The sequence below is a fragment of the Biomphalaria glabrata genome, chromosome 13 (genome assembly GCF_947242115.1).
Source record: "Biomphalaria glabrata chromosome 13, xgBioGlab47.1, whole genome shotgun sequence".
Lineage (NCBI taxonomy): Eukaryota > Metazoa > Mollusca > Gastropoda > Planorbidae > Biomphalaria > Biomphalaria glabrata.
In genome coordinates, this window is record NC_074723.1 from 5,162,305 (window position 1) to 5,179,437 (window position 17,133).

The following is a 17,133-nucleotide window of genomic DNA, read 5'->3' on the forward strand; positions in this document are numbered from 1 at the left end:
GTGAACTCACAAACAAATATATGGGTCCTACAGAAAAGTGAACTCACAAGCAAATATAGGTCCTACAGAAAAGTGAACTCACAAGCAAATATAGGTCCTACAGAAAAGTGAACTCACAAACAAATATAGGTCCTACAGAAAAATGACGTTCCTGTCACAACAAATTCCGTAAGTTAAGATTAGTGCTGATCATTTGCTGTGTTTTTTGTTGTTGTTATTGTTGTTGTTGTTGTTTTGTCATAGTGCTGCTTAAAGAGTTTTGTATTTTGTCAAGTTTTAAGTTGGCCTACTTGATATGTTTGGAAAGAAAAAGCAAATGAAATAATAAATCTTTGCTTATTAAACTATAGATTAGTCCGGCCCTCCTTCTTATGATCGAAATAACTAAACAAGCTTTTTATTTTCAAGTGTTATTGGTATTAGCAGGTAGGGGGCCCCTACTTAATTTTCAAAGTTCTGTTTTTTTTTTCTTCCTTTCTTCACTTCTACTAATAAAAAAAAAAGTTTGAAATGAAAGTAGAAAGTAGACCAAGCACCATGACCTAATGAACAATGTCTAAATAATGTGGCATTTCCGGAGAACCATTTTAAAAATGCTTGCCTTGTGTCTCGTGGTCTTGTAGGCAATGTAGCTTTAAATTTTCACTGACAAAGTTTTAAAAGTTTAGTTTGCATCTCTCGTTCTCTCTCTCTCTCTTTCAGTTAGGCCTATGTGGATTTGCCTCTGAGCTAAAATTGTTTTGTTTAATTTATCTCTTCGTCACGCTATTGTCCTCGGTAAAAACAAAAGATCGCCATTAGGGATAGGTGTCCGTGTCAGATACAGTGAAGCTATCGAATGTTAAGTAGTGCTTCTTTACTGTCCACAACAGCTTTGTCTGCATTAGATATGACAAAATATGCAGGTCGAAACTGAGTTTGCCGAAGTTGGCGTAGTAATCATCTTTAATTTTTGGAATCGTGGCTTAGGATGGCATCCTGGTCTTGTGGTATGCGCACTGGACTCGTTTGGTCGTCTCGATGGCCCCTGGGTTCATACCCCGTTCGCTTCCATCCCCCGTCGTCCTGCAGGAGGTTTGGTCTAGAAAGTAAATTATCTTCAACTTCGAAGGAACATCCGAAACATGTAGGCCTAGGCCTAAAACATTTTACAAACAAATCATTTTACACAGTTAAGCCTACTTATTATTAAATCCCGTTATTATCGAGACTTTAAATATGGAGTTATTCCCTTAGATAAACTTTTTTAAAAATGTATTTTTAGATTATGTAAATTCGCATTTCTGCCAATAAATCTCACAGACGTATAAAGATCTATATGACAACACTATCAGCGAAAACATTGCACTTGATTGATAAAATATATAATTTTGTACAGTCTCTCCCCCCATATCTCTCTCTCTCACATTTGTTTTTACTGCTGAGATCTTTTGCAATATATGGCTCCTTCTGTGACACTTTTGTCTCGAAGACAATGGATGCGCCCAGATCTTATCCAATAGAGTCGATATAGGCCTAATCAGCACTTTCGTTTTTAACTGTTTCCGGTACTAAACTAGATTCGTTTTTTTTTTTATTATCGAGATGTAAGCACATGTGAAACAATCACCGAGTGACTGAATCAGTAAGGTCCGAGGAAACATAACTTGTCTCTTCTGTGGAGACACCTCATAGCTAGCTTATTATTATTATATAGAGCTAGTGCTCAATCTACGCGATTTGGTAAATCTAGATTTATAGACTTACTTAGACCTAGACTAGGGAAAAAATAGATCTAATCATTAATGTCTAATCTAAGTCTAATGATAATCTAATCATCTATCTACTCGATGTCGATGATCGATCTACTCTAGATTCAATCTAGAATTAGATCTATTATTAAATTTATTATTATTAATGATCATATATTAATTTAATTAATAATATTAATATTTTTTATATGATCATTTATTATGATAATTATTATTTATTATGGCATTTATGCCAATTTATGGATGGTATACCTTTTTTATTATCTTAAGATAAATCTAGATCTATTCAATTCTAGATCTGTATTAGTATAGTATATTTAATATTATAATATTACTATAAATAAGAATCAAGATAAGTGTTATAGTTCAGTATATGAGATCTTTTGCAATATACGGCTCCTTCTGTGACTCTTCTGTCTCAAAGACAATGGATGCACCCATGCAATCCTCATAGACGATAACAAGTCTCTAGAAAAGGAGATAAAAAAACGCATAGGGAAGGCTGCCTCAACCTTCGCTAGACTCAGGCCAGAAGCTAACTACGGTGACCAAAATGGAAGTCTACAAGGCATGCATTATGAGTACACTACTGTATGGCAGTGAATCATGGACCAACGCAAAGCAAGAGAGAAAACTGAACTCATTCCATTTGAGATGTCTCCATAGGAAGTCACATGGAAAGAAAAAGTGTGCAATACTGAGATCCTTGCGCGTTCAGGTATTCCCAGCATCTTTACAGCCCTCAGACAACGCCGGATGGAGGACAAGCGCATCCTGAAAGTCATCCTCTATGGACAACTCGCAACTGGCACAAGAAAAACTGGTCGCCCCCACCTCCGTTACATAGATGTAATAAAACGAGACCTCAAATCAGTGAACATCAATACTGACAATTGGGAAGACATAGACCGCACCAGATAGAGAGAGACAGTGACTAAGAAAGCTATTGACAGTGAAAGAACATGGGTCTCAGCTCAGGATGAAAAACATACAATCCGAAAAATGGCCAGCTCCTCTACCACCGTATCAAAAGCCACCTTAACCTGCGCTATTTGTGGACAGGAGTGTCTCTCCAAAATAGGGCTCCACAGCCACATGAGGAAGTGTGTCTGAGATAAACCATAGGCTAATTAAATGAGTATAATAGTATATGTACAGTACCATAGTTTATCTTCTTATCTTATATGATACAGACGTCACTTCACAGATGATTACGTCCTACGCGTCATGCATATTAACCATTGACCTAAACTCCACCAAGTCACTGGTTTTTCTGGCTAGCTCAGGCAACCCATTCCATGCTCTAATAGCACTAGGGAAGAAGGCGCTTTTGTACAAATTCGTCCTAGCATATGGAACGAGAAATGTACCTTTATCTTTGTGTCTTTCTGAGTATTTTATTAAATTTTGTTTTTGTATTTGAAGATTATGGTTCAGTGTGTTATGTATAATTGCTACTTTTAAGTCTTCAATCCTGAAGGCTTTCTAAATTTAGTGATTTTACTAAAGGTGTTACTCTAGTCAAATGTGAATATTCGTTTGTTATGAATCTCACTGCTCTCTGTTCCAGTTTCTTAATGTTTTCTTGAGTTGAGTGGTCCCAAACAGAGGATGCATTGCTGTAGTAACCCTGTCTCTAATCTCTTTGTTTGTGATGCGGTCTTTAAATGTGAAACCTATCCTTCTCTAGCATCTCAATTCCATTGCCAGGATCCTCCTCTCTAGCTCTGCATTCAGCATTCAAGACTAGCAAGCATATAAGAATGTGGCCATGACCAGGAAGTGCATCAGTTTGATTTTGGTGTCGAGGGCTATGCTTTTGTCTTATATAATACAGAGACAGAATAGATAATAGATCTATATCTAGATTCTGTTACTAATATTAGTGCCTATTATTGAGTATTATTATAAGATAAATTGCTTTTTAACTCATATTGATATCTTAAAGCTGGGAAACTATTTTTCGATGCTGCAGATTTAAATTTAGGTTGTTGAGATATCTAGTAACGTCAGCTAAAAATGCTAAATCAAGCATCATTTTTCCTCACACTAAAGTGCTCTTTCCTTGGTCAGCTTATCTTTCTCTTCTAGTAAATTATATACAGTATATTTCAAATTCCAAAATCTGCCTTTTTATTGTAATATTTAATATTTTTTGGGTGGCCTGATCTCTGTTCCATCCTCACCACATGTGAGATTTTAAAAAATCAGCCAAGGTAAACCAACAGAGGCCCAGTTTGCCACCTGTTGTTTGTCTATCCAGTTCCACTACTAGTCAAAAGTAATGCAGAACAGTTGAGGATTATTTCTACCAGCTAAAAGCTAGTTAGAAGAAATGAGTCAATGTATAAATATGCTTAACCCTTTCTCTCCGTAATTATTGACCACATTCTGGTGGAATCAACGTTGGTATCGTCAGTTAGAAGAGAAAGAGTTAAAAAGTAAACTTTTTGTGAAGATGGTGGAGTGATACTTATAAGATCGTTTCTTTGCACATATTGTTTGTGAGAATTGTGACCTACTTTACTTTATTTTGTGTACGTCTAGGGCAGGGGTTCTCAACCTGTGGGTCGCGACCCCCTCGGGGGTCGATTGACGATTTGCCAGGGGTCGCCTAAGACCATTGAAAATATGGATTGTTATTGTCTATTCTTCTATTGCTGTATGTGTATGTCTGGGAGGGGGGGTCGCGTCAGAGTGGGTGATTATAGAAAGGGTCGCCGAGCTTAAAAGGTTGAGAACCGCTGGTCTAGGGAGTATTTTGAGTGCAAAATTTTCTCTAAGAGGTAAATAATTAAGTTAGGGATCTTAGAGGTCCAACAGCTCATGAGGTTTAAAGCTTCTCAAAAAACTTCAAATAAAACTTATAGAATTGTTGGTATATAGGACATTTTTTCTTATTGCTTTAGGCAGATAGATGGTTATTAGAAAAGTGATAAAGTAATCACATATTTTGAACACAAATGTAGAATTCATTTCATGCCACCACCTAATTTTTTTTTTTTTTTTTGAATTTAGTATTTTGATGATATTTAGCTAAAGAGTCAACTGAAGTGATCAATATTAGAGATCAATATTATCCTGTTCCCATTCAGCTGAATCCCAATGCTCATAATAAGGCTTTGTCATGTTACTGTTTTTGTTTCAAGCCAGCTGTGCTAGGTCACTTGATTATTGGACCTGCTGTGTTAACACTTTTGTCATTCAATGAATTTGATACAACTGTTTCTTTTTTCTAAATTTCCATTGCTTGTGAGTCAGTTGCTCTATAAGATATTCTGGAGCACAAAAATATTTTCTCTGGTTTTGGAGAACAATTTGGAGAGGTGTCATGTCATTAAGCTATTTTTTTGTTTTTTGCTGTGTTAAGACTAGCCATTTTTCATTTATAGTTGGAATGAAAGAGTTATTACTAATAAATCTCCTTATATCTCTAGCTTTTATAAATGGGGAAAAAGTGTTAAATTTAAAAGCGTTTTCTTAGTTTTGCAGGTGAATTACGTAATCAGACAAAATGAATGCTATCAAAGACGGATGGTTTAGTGAAGTAAACGAGTTATGGCCTGGTCAGAGTATGTCTTTGGAAGTGGACAAAGTTTTATATCATGAGAAAAGCAAATACCAAGACATTTTAGTCTTTAAAAGGTAAAAGAAAAACAATTGTTATTGCACATTTGTGTTGTAAACTCAAGATAATTATCTCTTCCCACTTACAATATTTCAGCTGGGACTGAGAAATGATAGTTATTTTAATCAGAATAAGTTTTTTTGTTTTTATTTATTTTGAATATATTTGTTCTTATTGCTCTTTTTTGTGATTGCATATTTTTTAGTAAAACTTTTGGCAATGTCCTAGTCCTTGATGGTGTTATTCAATGTACAGAAAAAGATGAATTCTCCTATCAAGAAATGTTGGCACATCTGCCTTTATGTTCACATAAAAATCCCAAAAAAGTAAGTAATAGCTGTAATAAAAAAAAACAACTTTAATTAAATTTAAGTCTTTATTTTTTAATTTATTGTTAATTAGCCCAAAAATATGAAATAGTTGAAAATATATTTACATGTTGCTTGTAAAATGTTTTACATGTTTTGGATGTTCCTTCAGAGTTGAAGATAATTTACTTCCTAGTCCAAATCTCCCGCTGGACGATGGGGGATGGAAGCGGGCAGGGTTTGAACCCGAAACCATCGATAAGTCCGAATGACAGTCCAGCGCGCAAAACGCACGACCAGGCAGCCATCCCAGTTAATGTCTTATTCCAGGATTTTGTCTATTTAAAAAAAAAACTAATTAGTCTTCACAAAATAATTAGTTAATTTTCTAATATAGCAATTTTCTGTTGATAGAAAGGACAAGGATTTATGCCCTAGTGTTTTAAAACAATGCTCACTGTCTGAAAAAATCAATAACTGAACAAAACTACTTTCAAATAAACTATTAAGCTTGTGTTTGACTCTAGGTCTAGGCCAATGTGAGTTTCCAATGTTGGATCAAAATGAGCAATCTGATATTAATGTATTTCTCAATTTTCTTTATTCCATTAGGTGTTAATCATAGGGGGTGGGGATGGAGGAGTGGCAAGAGAGGTTCTCAAACATGAATGTGTAGAAGAGGTACACATGTGTGAAATAGATCAGGTTAGTAATGTGTCATTTTATATTATATTTTTCCCCATTAAACAAACCTTTCATTTATAAATCTCTTTTGAGTGTTTTATCTCCTTGCGTGAACCTAAAGACACTAAAGTAGCTGTAGATTTGACTCCATGTCCTCAGTCATAGATTCACTCTTTTTATTACAGTCACTATAGATGAGTCCTTATATAGTTGTTAGAGCTGCTGGTTGGTACTTTAAAGCTGCATATATTTTTCTGTGGATTCACTCTCGTTTCCAGGTCTAATTACCATGCTAGTCTTACTACTCTTATGATAGTGTTTTGAGTGCATTAAAACCCGAGTCAGAGGCAGTTATTTTTTCCTAACTTCTGTCATTTTTTTTTTTTTTGGAATTCATTTTAGATACCGGTATAGATATTTAAAGTCTTTTATTTTTTTAAACAAGTAGTTTAGTTTCGCTTTTATTAATTTTTGTATCCGTTTGCTACACTCTTAAATTAACTGTCTTTTCACCTCAGATCTGCTAATCAACACACTTATTAAAATTGTGATGACGTAAATTTGTATATAAGTACCATGTTTCAAACATTAAAATTGTAGTGTAAAGTGTACATGGGATAGTCAATTTTCTAAGTGGGTTATAACATAGCTTAAAATGCAGTCAATTCTTGTTACATTGCATTTCATGGGAATAGATTTATTTCTTATACCCACTGTTTGGTGCAGCCAAATGTTTTTCAACTCTGTTGATTTTGATGAAGTTTGACTGTGACTTTAGAAAACTTTAAAAAACAACTAAGATTTTTTACTTACGTTAAGATAGTATGTTATTGTAAAATAAAAATGTGTTACATTTGTCAATGTTGAGATAGTATGTTGTCGAAGTCAGCAAGAAGTATCTACCAGGGATGTCTACAAGTTTTTCCAACCCAAGACTGCACCTACACATCATGGATGGCTTTGAATTTATGGGCCAACACCAGGAAGAGTTTGATGTCATCATAACAGACTCCAGTGATCCCATTGGTTTGTTTTCTTTTTCTTCATTTATAGTTTTGTCTGAATGTTTGGGTTTTTTTCATTTACTGTGACAAAGTTTCTTACACAACTAATACAAGTTCTATTTTCAATTGTAATAGAATTAATAATGTTCGATGTTTTTATCTGCATCATTACAAGCAATCCATGACTGAACTTGTTTTCTTTTAAAATCCCAAATAGGGCTTGCATCATCATTATTTGAGAAAAATTACTATGAACTCATGAAAAAGGCTCTGAAACCAAATGGAATAGTTTGCAGTCAAGGTAATGATCTCACTTTTGTATGTTGGCATTTGATAGAAGAGCTCTTCAATGTACAAACTTCAATTCTGCGTACTAGTACCCTGAAAACAAAATACTGGTAATTCAATGTTGACAACTTTTAATGATTTAAAAAAATATATGTCAGTTCAATTCAACATTTCACAATCTGTAATGATTGCACTATTATTATTTCTAAAAATATGATAGAAAAAAATAAATGCTAAGAGACATGAAGTAATGTGAAATTACATCATTTCAAGAACATCTCAAAGTTGTATGCTAATTTCTTATTGGACCAGTCTGTGACATTTTTTTTTAAAATAAGAAATTTAATGAAAATAAAAAGTTCATAAACTATAACAACATAAGAATGGAAAATGAATACAATTGAACAGACTATGTCGATTGGTAAAAGAAGTACAGTATACTTTTGTATGCTCTGCTATCATTTTTTTCATTATAATAAACTAGATAACACAATAATGAATAAACAACACTAATGCCATAAGCCATGATCCTGAATGAATTCTAATAACACACAACATAACAATATGAACTCCCTTGCCAAGGGTAATAATTCTAAATATTGACAATATACATATCTACACAATGTCAACATTTAATCTTATTACTGCTAGTTCAATTATATAGACATATGTTAATATGGTTATTATACAAAATATTTTTACCTACCATGAATTTTTATTTTTGCTACTAATTAACATGCTTTTTGTATCTTCCTATCTTCTTTTTACAGGAGAGTGTATGTGGATTCATATAGACCTCATCAAGAACATGCTAGATTTCTGTGACACGTTGTATCCGTCAGTGGCTTATGCCTACACATCCATTCCAACTTATCCGTGTGGCCAGATTGGTTTTGTATTATGCAGTCTTGACCCAGTGAGTAGCTCTCTTAATGACATCTGTTTAAGATCTACTCAGTGTTACATAAAAATGTTAGTCTTTAAAAACAAATTGGTTCACCAAAAGTTTGACTGAGAAAAAAAAAGTAAACTAATAATAGTACTAGGCTCTGAAAAGTTGCTGAGATCATTTACTTTTCTGTAACAGAAAGATGTCTGGGATCTAAGCGGATACTGAGAAGTGTTAATTAAACCAGAACATTAACAAAAAAGTTACCCTAAGCTATGTAAATATTTTTGCATTCTTGAAGTGATGAAAGCTAAATAAACTAAATACATTAGTATGTCATGTGGAAGATACCAAATCTTTATGAAACACTAGATAAAGCAATCAAGGGAAAGGACAACTTTGAATGTTTGGGGATCCAGATCAACAGCTTGGGAGTGCCTGGGTGGTGTTAGGCAAGAATGTTTTATAAAGCCTCCATTGGACTTTGAATAACTCAAACCAGATAATTACCTCCATTCTCAAAAACTTGAATTTCACTGATAATAAGAGCTTACTCTGAAGCACCACAACATTCAACCAATGGCAACCTCAGGAGAGATGCTAGTGAAAGAAGTAGCAGAATTCATAACAATTCATAGACTGCTTCAAAAAGATCTTAGAATTGGACAAATAAGTCAGTCCATGCTAAGACAACTAGGAAGTAATATTCTTTTTATTCTTCTTTAGCTGCCACAAAATTGGAAAACAACCATAAAACTGAAAGCATTTCCAATCAATCATTTACTTATTGAGAATCTTTAAAAAAAACAACAACAAAAAAACCCTACTCAATTAAGTAATCATGAAATGAATATGGAAGTACTTGCCTTGATAGATATTACTAATCTCTATGTAATTATATTTTGTAAACTCTTATCTATAGGAAATAGATTTTGAAAATCCATCAAGGAAATTTTCCTCAGAAGAATTGACTCTGTTAGAAATGAGATATTACAACACAGATATGCACAGATCTTCATTTCAATTGCCAGAATTTGCTAAAAGGGTGAGAGTGATGTTTTTTTTTAAATTCACATTTTTAGTTTTAGATACACCAGGATAGTTTATGCCACAAACCCTAGAATTGTCCATTTAAATTATTTATCAATTACAAAAGGAACTAAAGATAGAAACTTGTCAATTCTTACTAATAGCTTTCCTAAAATAGTTCATTTAACAAACCAATGTTTGGGAAGGTACCGTCCTTTTTACTTTTAGGTCATCAACAAACCATATTCAGAAATACTAAAGTCAGAGTGAGATTAATCTTCTATTAATTAATGATGCCATCAACAATTGATTAATTAGCATTAATTATGATAAAAAAAAAAAGTAAAAGCTATAAATCCTTTACAACTAAATGCAACTTTAAAGGTTTAGTCCTAATGCCTTACTTGCTGTAGGAACAGCTTTTTTTTTTTTTCGTCTAAGTAATCTCCCATTTGAATGTACATCAAATGGTCAAATTCAAACTGGAAATAGAATTTAAAAAGTTTAATAAAGAATAGGTCTATAATACTGTCTAGTAGGGCTTCATAATAGTATAGCTTAATGTAACTCATACTTTGTACAATTCTTTATGAAATATTAATACAATTTTGTATTATTATGTTTGCAGGCTTTAAAATGCAAGACTACAAAAGGAAAGAATGGTATTTGAAGAAGATATGTTGCTGTGTGATAACTTTATATATAAATCTTTCCTTTGCTTTTAACAGATTTTGTCATTCTCGCATAAATACCTCTTACTTCTATTCTATACAATGTGAAACTTTTGTTCTTCATTCCATGTGTCTTGACACTCAGCAGTGGAGCTGCTGTGTGATAGTTTAAATTAACTCTAGTCTTTGGCTTGTGCAATCAGCAAACAAAATGCACATCACTCTATAGATGCGAAGATGCTAGTCTGGTGATTGAGAAATATGTGCTCAAGTTGTCTGTGAGACTGTGGACCTTTTCATTATGTACTTCCTTTAGTTTTCTTTAGTGTTGCATCAGCTTTTTTTTTTTAACAGATGTTCCTTAAGTTTATTAATAGCAATTTTTTTTTATTAGGGACTAAAATATAATAATAATAATAATAATCCTTATTATTCATAAGGAAATTTGTCTTACAATTTGTGCATTACACCAAACAAAATATTATGACTATATAAAACCAAAGTGTACATTCACTCCAGATTCACTCATAATTTACATATATAGTCTTTGAGTTTGATCTATGGATTAGTCCAAGGCCCATTCCCATATAGCTTCACAGCTTTTCTGGCCAGAATACTATTTGAAGCTCATTGCAGTGGCAGTAACAGAACATTAGTCTTCCTCAAATGTTTTTACTTCCACTAATGTGTATATACATATAGAGAAAGATGTACTTAAAGGATGACAAACTCTTCAATGTTTAGTAGGCCTAAATAAATGCCTAAGGTTTATTAACCCTGAACCTTGGTGTGTGTGCTTCCTAAAATGTTCTTACCATCATAATGTAACATGAGAAAATTAACAGTAAAGATTACATAATTCTTATGTTCTCATTTGTTAAGGCAATCTTTGTTTTAATAATGAAAGATGTTCACAGTAAGTTTGTCCTTGATATCCAATATACCTATGGCTATATATTAAGTACTTGTATGTTAACTATAGTTGAAAAATTATGACAACATAAACTGGAACAGTGGAATTGGGTGGTCGATACATCTTGATACTTTTTCAAAAGATAAATCTGATGATCCAAAGCATGCCGATGGAGGTTTGTTTTGTGGTAAATGAACCGGCCATTTTTTGTCTGGTTCACTTTTCTTCCAGACCTAGGGTCATCACTTTTTCGCTGTCCATAGCTTTCTTTGTCATTCTCTCCTCATAGTGCAGTCTAGGGCTATGTCTTCCCAGTAGTCAACTCTGATGTTTACATGTGGGAGGTGTTGTGCCAGCCGCAAGTTGGCCAAAGATGATAACTAAATGGATTCATTCATCCTCCTTAGAGCAGACATAACCAAGCCAATGTTGCCTGGAGGTGGTGAGTCTACTGGGGAGACATGAGACCTGTTATAACTGAGGATCCACATTAGCTAGCTGTAGAAGGGTATTTTTGAACTGCAAGTTGCATAAGGTTAGTTTTAAGCTACAAGAAGTAGATTAATACATGAATGTGCATACATTTTTTTTCTTTTAAGGAACATCTGAAATCTTAAAGAAGTTAATTTATTTGGAACTGATTACTGTCATTATTTCTTATACTTATATTCAATATGTAAATGTCTTTTTTTATTTTTTTGGAGAGTATCAGTCGTTTTACTTAAACAGATTTTCTTATTTATGACTTGTCATTACAGTTTTTTTTTTTTTTTTTTTTTTTTCAACTTCAAATGATCTATTTTACCATGACATATTAATTCAGACCTTTATGGGTAAGCCAGTTTTCTTTTTATCACATTTGCATTATTGTTTAATCATGTCCACCGTGATATAAGAGTGACTTGAAAATCTTGTAATTTTTAACCCATATGAAGGAAATGTTTTATGTAGTCATCGATTTCTTGCATTTTTTGTGTCTATATTGAAATGTTTTACATTACATTTTTTTGATGTAATTGATGTGCATTGTGAAGCTTGTTGTTAGTTCAATTTATTTTATTGACAATCTTTATGTAAGGTACATTGCATTTGTAATAAACGTTTTAGACTTTAGTCACTGCATTTCAATACCCTTATATAATAGATATTAGTGAACTTTATTTGTTTAACTGATTTAATTTTATTTGTTTAACTGGTTAAATTGTATTTTTTTAACTGGACATATTTTGTTCAATGTATTGTTTTCTGAGTATTATTATATAGTGAATAAAGGTTTCTTTCTTTTTTTTTTTATTTTTAAATTATACCAGCTTTGCTAGAAAATTATTTTTTGCTAATATACATTCAAAAAGCAAATGATTAATACACATGTCTACTAATCTTCTTTTTTGAAGTAATGTCTGTAAAAGATAAGATAAGATAGGACAGATGTAGTTTGGAAGTTTGAAGAGTTGATTTGTGGCTGCTTTGTGTTTCTTTTGCAAGTTTTTTTTTTCCCCTTGCTGTCGGCTATGTCATGTTTCAAAGCCAGCTATGCTCTCAAAATCTTCATGCCATAAGGGTTTATGAGGAAATACTTTTTCTCATCTAGAAATGTTAATTCAATATCTTAGGAGAAATCTGAAATGATGTATAGAGCTCTTGTTCACTTTTGCTGGCCTAGAGTTCCAAGAGCCGAAGGTAAAAGAATGGACCGGGCTCTCTTCATATCCTACTATGAATGGCTGCCGACCGGGAAAAGTGGAGGGATTTGATTACGCGAACTGTCACAGCAACTCCTACAACGAAAATCAAGGGACATGATAATGATATTCTTTTTCAAATGTTCTCACAGCTCTTAAATATATTATTTTTTCCATACTACTCTCTTTCAATAAATGTATTTGTCTAGTCATCATAGATGACGTAATTATTGTCTTTTATTTTTTATTTTTTTCAATGAAGATCTGTAATTTATATGATAACAATTGAAATGCATGTAGATTGCTTTTGGCCCTTGAAGTTGAAATTTATATTTCCAATGAAATATGGGCATTGGTATTACGATGAAATACAGAGCACTGAGGAATCTCCAGAAATGGTTGTGTACCAGCTATTTTTCTCTCACACTGTTTATTTTCCTCTTTGATCCACAACTCTTACTTTAAACAAGACAGTTGCTTCCCTTGTCTGTTGTCATTTTTAAAAACCTGCACCTTTTTTTTTTCATAAAACAATAAAAAAAAATTGAACTGTTTACTATTCAGAACTTCTGCTAACCTTTTGAAGAGTTTAAAGATTCGAACCCTTTTTGAATGTTTACACATATTCATTTTCTAACAAATGTTTGAATAAGGTTGTATTTTTTAAAATAAACTAGTGATATTATTGTACTGTACACAGTTTTTATGTTGATAAATTAATTAGGTACAATTCTCACAAACTTGTGTGTGGTATCAAGCCTGGTTATGCAAGGCTCAATGTGAGATGCTTGATTTCATTGGGCTGGAGATGGGCCGTGGGTTGCGCATCCTTGTCTTCACTATTCCCTTCTTCCTCAAGCAAACACATGTTTACCTCCCTTTATCATATTTTAAATGTACCGTCATCAGGTTTACTAAGCATCTCCATTGTATTCCAAGAGAATGTAGGCCTACATCTTAAATGGAGAAACTGTCTTAGGAAATAGACATTTCTTTGGGTTTTTTGTTTTCTTTACACTTTCTTCTAGCCACCTCTTACCTGTTTGTATAGAACTTTTATCTCGTCTGCTCCACACCATTATTATGTCCCCTTCTGTCTCAAAAGAGCAGTGCCGGTTTCAAACTTGAAACGGCACTAAACTGTTTTAGATATGAGGCCCTTTATATCAGTCCAGATATTGTACGTATATTTCTTGGGAGCCCTAAGCGTGTGTTAGTTCCCCCTTTTCAGACCTTGCGATCAATAGGGCAGATGATGTTAAGGTCGTTTCTTTGGCCAACTGTTAACGAGCAGGGTGTCATGTGGCCAGCACTACGGCCAACCGCCTTTACTTTCCCCAACTAGAGTTGGGTGGACTCAGGGATGCCCTAAAAATCCCGAAATTCGAAAGTCTTCACCGAGATTCGAACCCCAGGTTCGCAAGATATGCTGTGTGGCACTGAGATAAAACTCATAAGATTATTTCTACCAGGTTCGGAAGGCAATCGCTTAACGACACGGCCACCACGCCCTTTTACAGCTTGTGCCTTGAGGTAAATCCGACCCTGCGAAAGAGTATGAAAGCGCCCAGACGGGCAACTGGTCCATCTGCTCTACATGGTTTAATACATTTAAACAACTTAACTGAAAAAAAAATGTAAATAGATCTAGATGAGCTGCCATAAAATTGATAAACACACACCTTGCTAAACTCATACGAAATTCTTTTAAAAAAAACGCACACGCACTGACTGATATCTGCTAGTACCAGCCTAAAGATTCGCTTTATCGATTTACCTATCTTATCTTATCTTATATAATACAGACGTTACTTCAAAAAAGAAGATGATTACGTCCTACGCGTCATGCATTTAGTCATGCATATTAACCAATGACTTAAATTCTGCCAAGTCAGTACCTATGAGTTTGTAGGCCCTACGGTACATTTAATTGGAAAATTTGGTCTCCGAAGGAACATCTGCAATTTATAAATTTTATTTTATTAAATTCAGAAGTGCTTAGAATATTTGATAAGTTTATTCTATGACGTTCATGTCGTCAGGTTAGGAAATAAAAAAAAAAACAACTAGTCTATTTATTTCATACATTTCGTTGAATAGTTCTAGAACTACATAATTTTTTAATACCAAAAAAAAAAAAAAAAAAAACCCGCTAAAATCAACTTGTTATTGATTATTAGGTACTTATACCCTTATAGAACAAACATAAGCTATAGATCCAATACAGTATGCGGAAATTGGTTATTCCATTTACGCTTCTAGGTATATTACTAACAAAGTGAACACAAAATGCACGTGTAAAGAGTAGACTAAATTGCGAAGTGTTTTTTTTTTTCAAACTGCTCCGCTTAATATGATTTATCTATCATGGTATAGTATAGTAGGCTACGATTTGTGGGGATGGGTTATTCAGATACAAGATGCATCTGTACCGTATAGATAACGCCTTGATGACCATTGATGTAAAATCTAGATCTAAGAATCCATCCATCCATCCATCCATCCCAGTGGCGCTACAGCCCATGGAGGGCTCTGGCCTGCTTTAACACATCCTTCCATTCAGATCTCTCCTGGGCCTTTCGTCTCCACGCCCTAACCCCAAGCTGTTTCAGATCTGCTTCCACGTAGATCTAAGAATGACAAAATAAAATTTAAAAAAGTCATGCTTATAGAGTGGACTAAATTGCGAATAGTGATGTCCCTTCTTCCTGTTTCTTAGGAGGATCCAGTTTAAGCTTAAATGATGTATTTATCAGACTTCTATAATTTACGGATTCAAAATTTGGTAGTGAGGGGTCATTATTATATGTTTGTTTGTTGTTTGTTTTACATGTTTCGGGTGTTCCTTCAGAGTTGAAGATAATTACTTCCTAGTCCAAACCTCCCGCAGGACGACGGGGAATGGGAGCGGGCAGGGTTTGAACCCGGGACCATCGATAAATCTGAACGACAGTCCAGCGTGCAAACCACACGACCAGGCAGCCATCCTAGGCCATGCTAGGAGGCAGCAGGTGATTCAATGAAAGGCGTGCTTTGCTTAAAACTGCCTTTCAGTTGAGGAATGAACAAAAAATATAGGATACGTGAGCCATTTTATTATATGATCAAAAATAAATTCCCATGCAAAATAAACATATATTAACTATTTCAATCGTAGCGCAGCGTATATATATTTAGTCTATAGGCTATGTATGTTTGTGTGATGCTTGCCCTGAATGTGGCAACATATGTAGGTCACAGCTGGGGCAGCGTAGCCACGGAAAATTCTGCATTCCTCATTAATCTTCGGACTCGAAGGCAAGCCTTATTATTATGTGTGTGTGAAATGGGAAAAGCCCAATAAATGTATATTATTTTAAACCAAATTCAAAGCAGCAGTTCACACTCTCGATCCATTATGTAAAATCAACTGCTTATTCAGCGCATCTTTCATGCTTGTAGCATTTTCACTGCTCTTCGGCCGAATCTCTTTTGTGAACCAGGCGGTCAGCTAACACAACTCTGCTCGAGTTGGGATTCGAACTCGAGCCCCCTTGTTAGTTGGCCATCAGCGACACATCTCTTTTTAAAAGTATAGGGCCTACCGATACTGTCTTTTGTAGGCTCACCGCGAGCTTGAAATCAATCTAGATTATTTTTATTTTATTTTTAGCAGTGGACCTATGACCGGCATTTACTTACTTAGACTTAGGTCCTCCCCGGCGCATTGGGCGGCAAACTGTCTCCATAAAGATTTGTCATTGGCAATGTCTGAAGCCTCCTCCCACCTGGTGTCCACTGTTCTGAGGTCCTCCATGAAAGTGTGACGCCAAGTTATACGATTACGTCCCTGTTTGCGTTTTCCTCGTATTGGCCTCCATGTCATCACAACTCTTGGTATGCGTAGTTCATTTTGTCGTAGAACATGCCCCGCAAACATCATGCGACGTTCTGTCACAACCTCACTAAGTGTTCGACTCCCAGTTCGGCATAGGATTTCCTTGTTTGAGACCCGATCTGTGTAACTGACTCCCAAAATCCGTCTCAGCCATTTTTGTTGAGCCACATTTAGTCTCTTCTCAATTTTGACAGAGGACTCCCATGTCTCACGTGCATATGTTGCAATTGGAATGATGATTGTGTTGAGAAGGTGTATTTTTGTCTCGAGTCCAATGGCTTGGCTTGTCCAAATAGGCTGCAGCCTTGGAAAATGCTCCCTGCCTTTCCTATTCGGCACGCTACATCATAGTAGGCATCCCCGTCATTTGTTATGATGCTGCCAAGGTAAGTGAACTTGCCCAGCTCTT

At 34.6% G+C, this 17,133-nt stretch overlaps 1 protein-coding gene across 6 annotated transcripts; it reads left to right on the forward strand.

Annotated features, from left to right (window-relative positions):
* Nucleotides 1-1,551: 1,551 nt before the first annotated feature.
* Nucleotides 1,552-13,542, forward strand: LOC106050370 (spermidine synthase-like). Of its 6 annotated transcripts, none has more exons than XM_056009007.1 (9): nucleotides 1,552-1,624; nucleotides 5,236-5,396; nucleotides 5,585-5,705; nucleotides 6,300-6,392; nucleotides 7,244-7,397; nucleotides 7,593-7,676; nucleotides 8,434-8,579; nucleotides 9,475-9,597; nucleotides 10,210-13,542. In XM_056009007.1, exons 2-9 carry the CDS (start codon nucleotides 5,266-5,268, stop codon nucleotides 10,249-10,251), a joined length of 894 nt encoding a protein of 297 aa, XP_055864982.1. In that variant the 5' UTR covers nucleotides 1,552-1,624; nucleotides 5,236-5,265; the 3' UTR covers nucleotides 10,252-13,542. The 6 variants fall into 6 exon arrangements, with proteins under 6 accessions (XP_055864982.1, XP_055864979.1, XP_055864980.1 ...); XM_056009004.1 differs by having other exon boundaries at nucleotides 1,573-1,722; XM_056009005.1 differs by having other exon boundaries at nucleotides 1,573-1,722; nucleotides 5,244-5,396.
* Nucleotides 13,543-17,133: the final 3,591 nt, after the last annotated feature.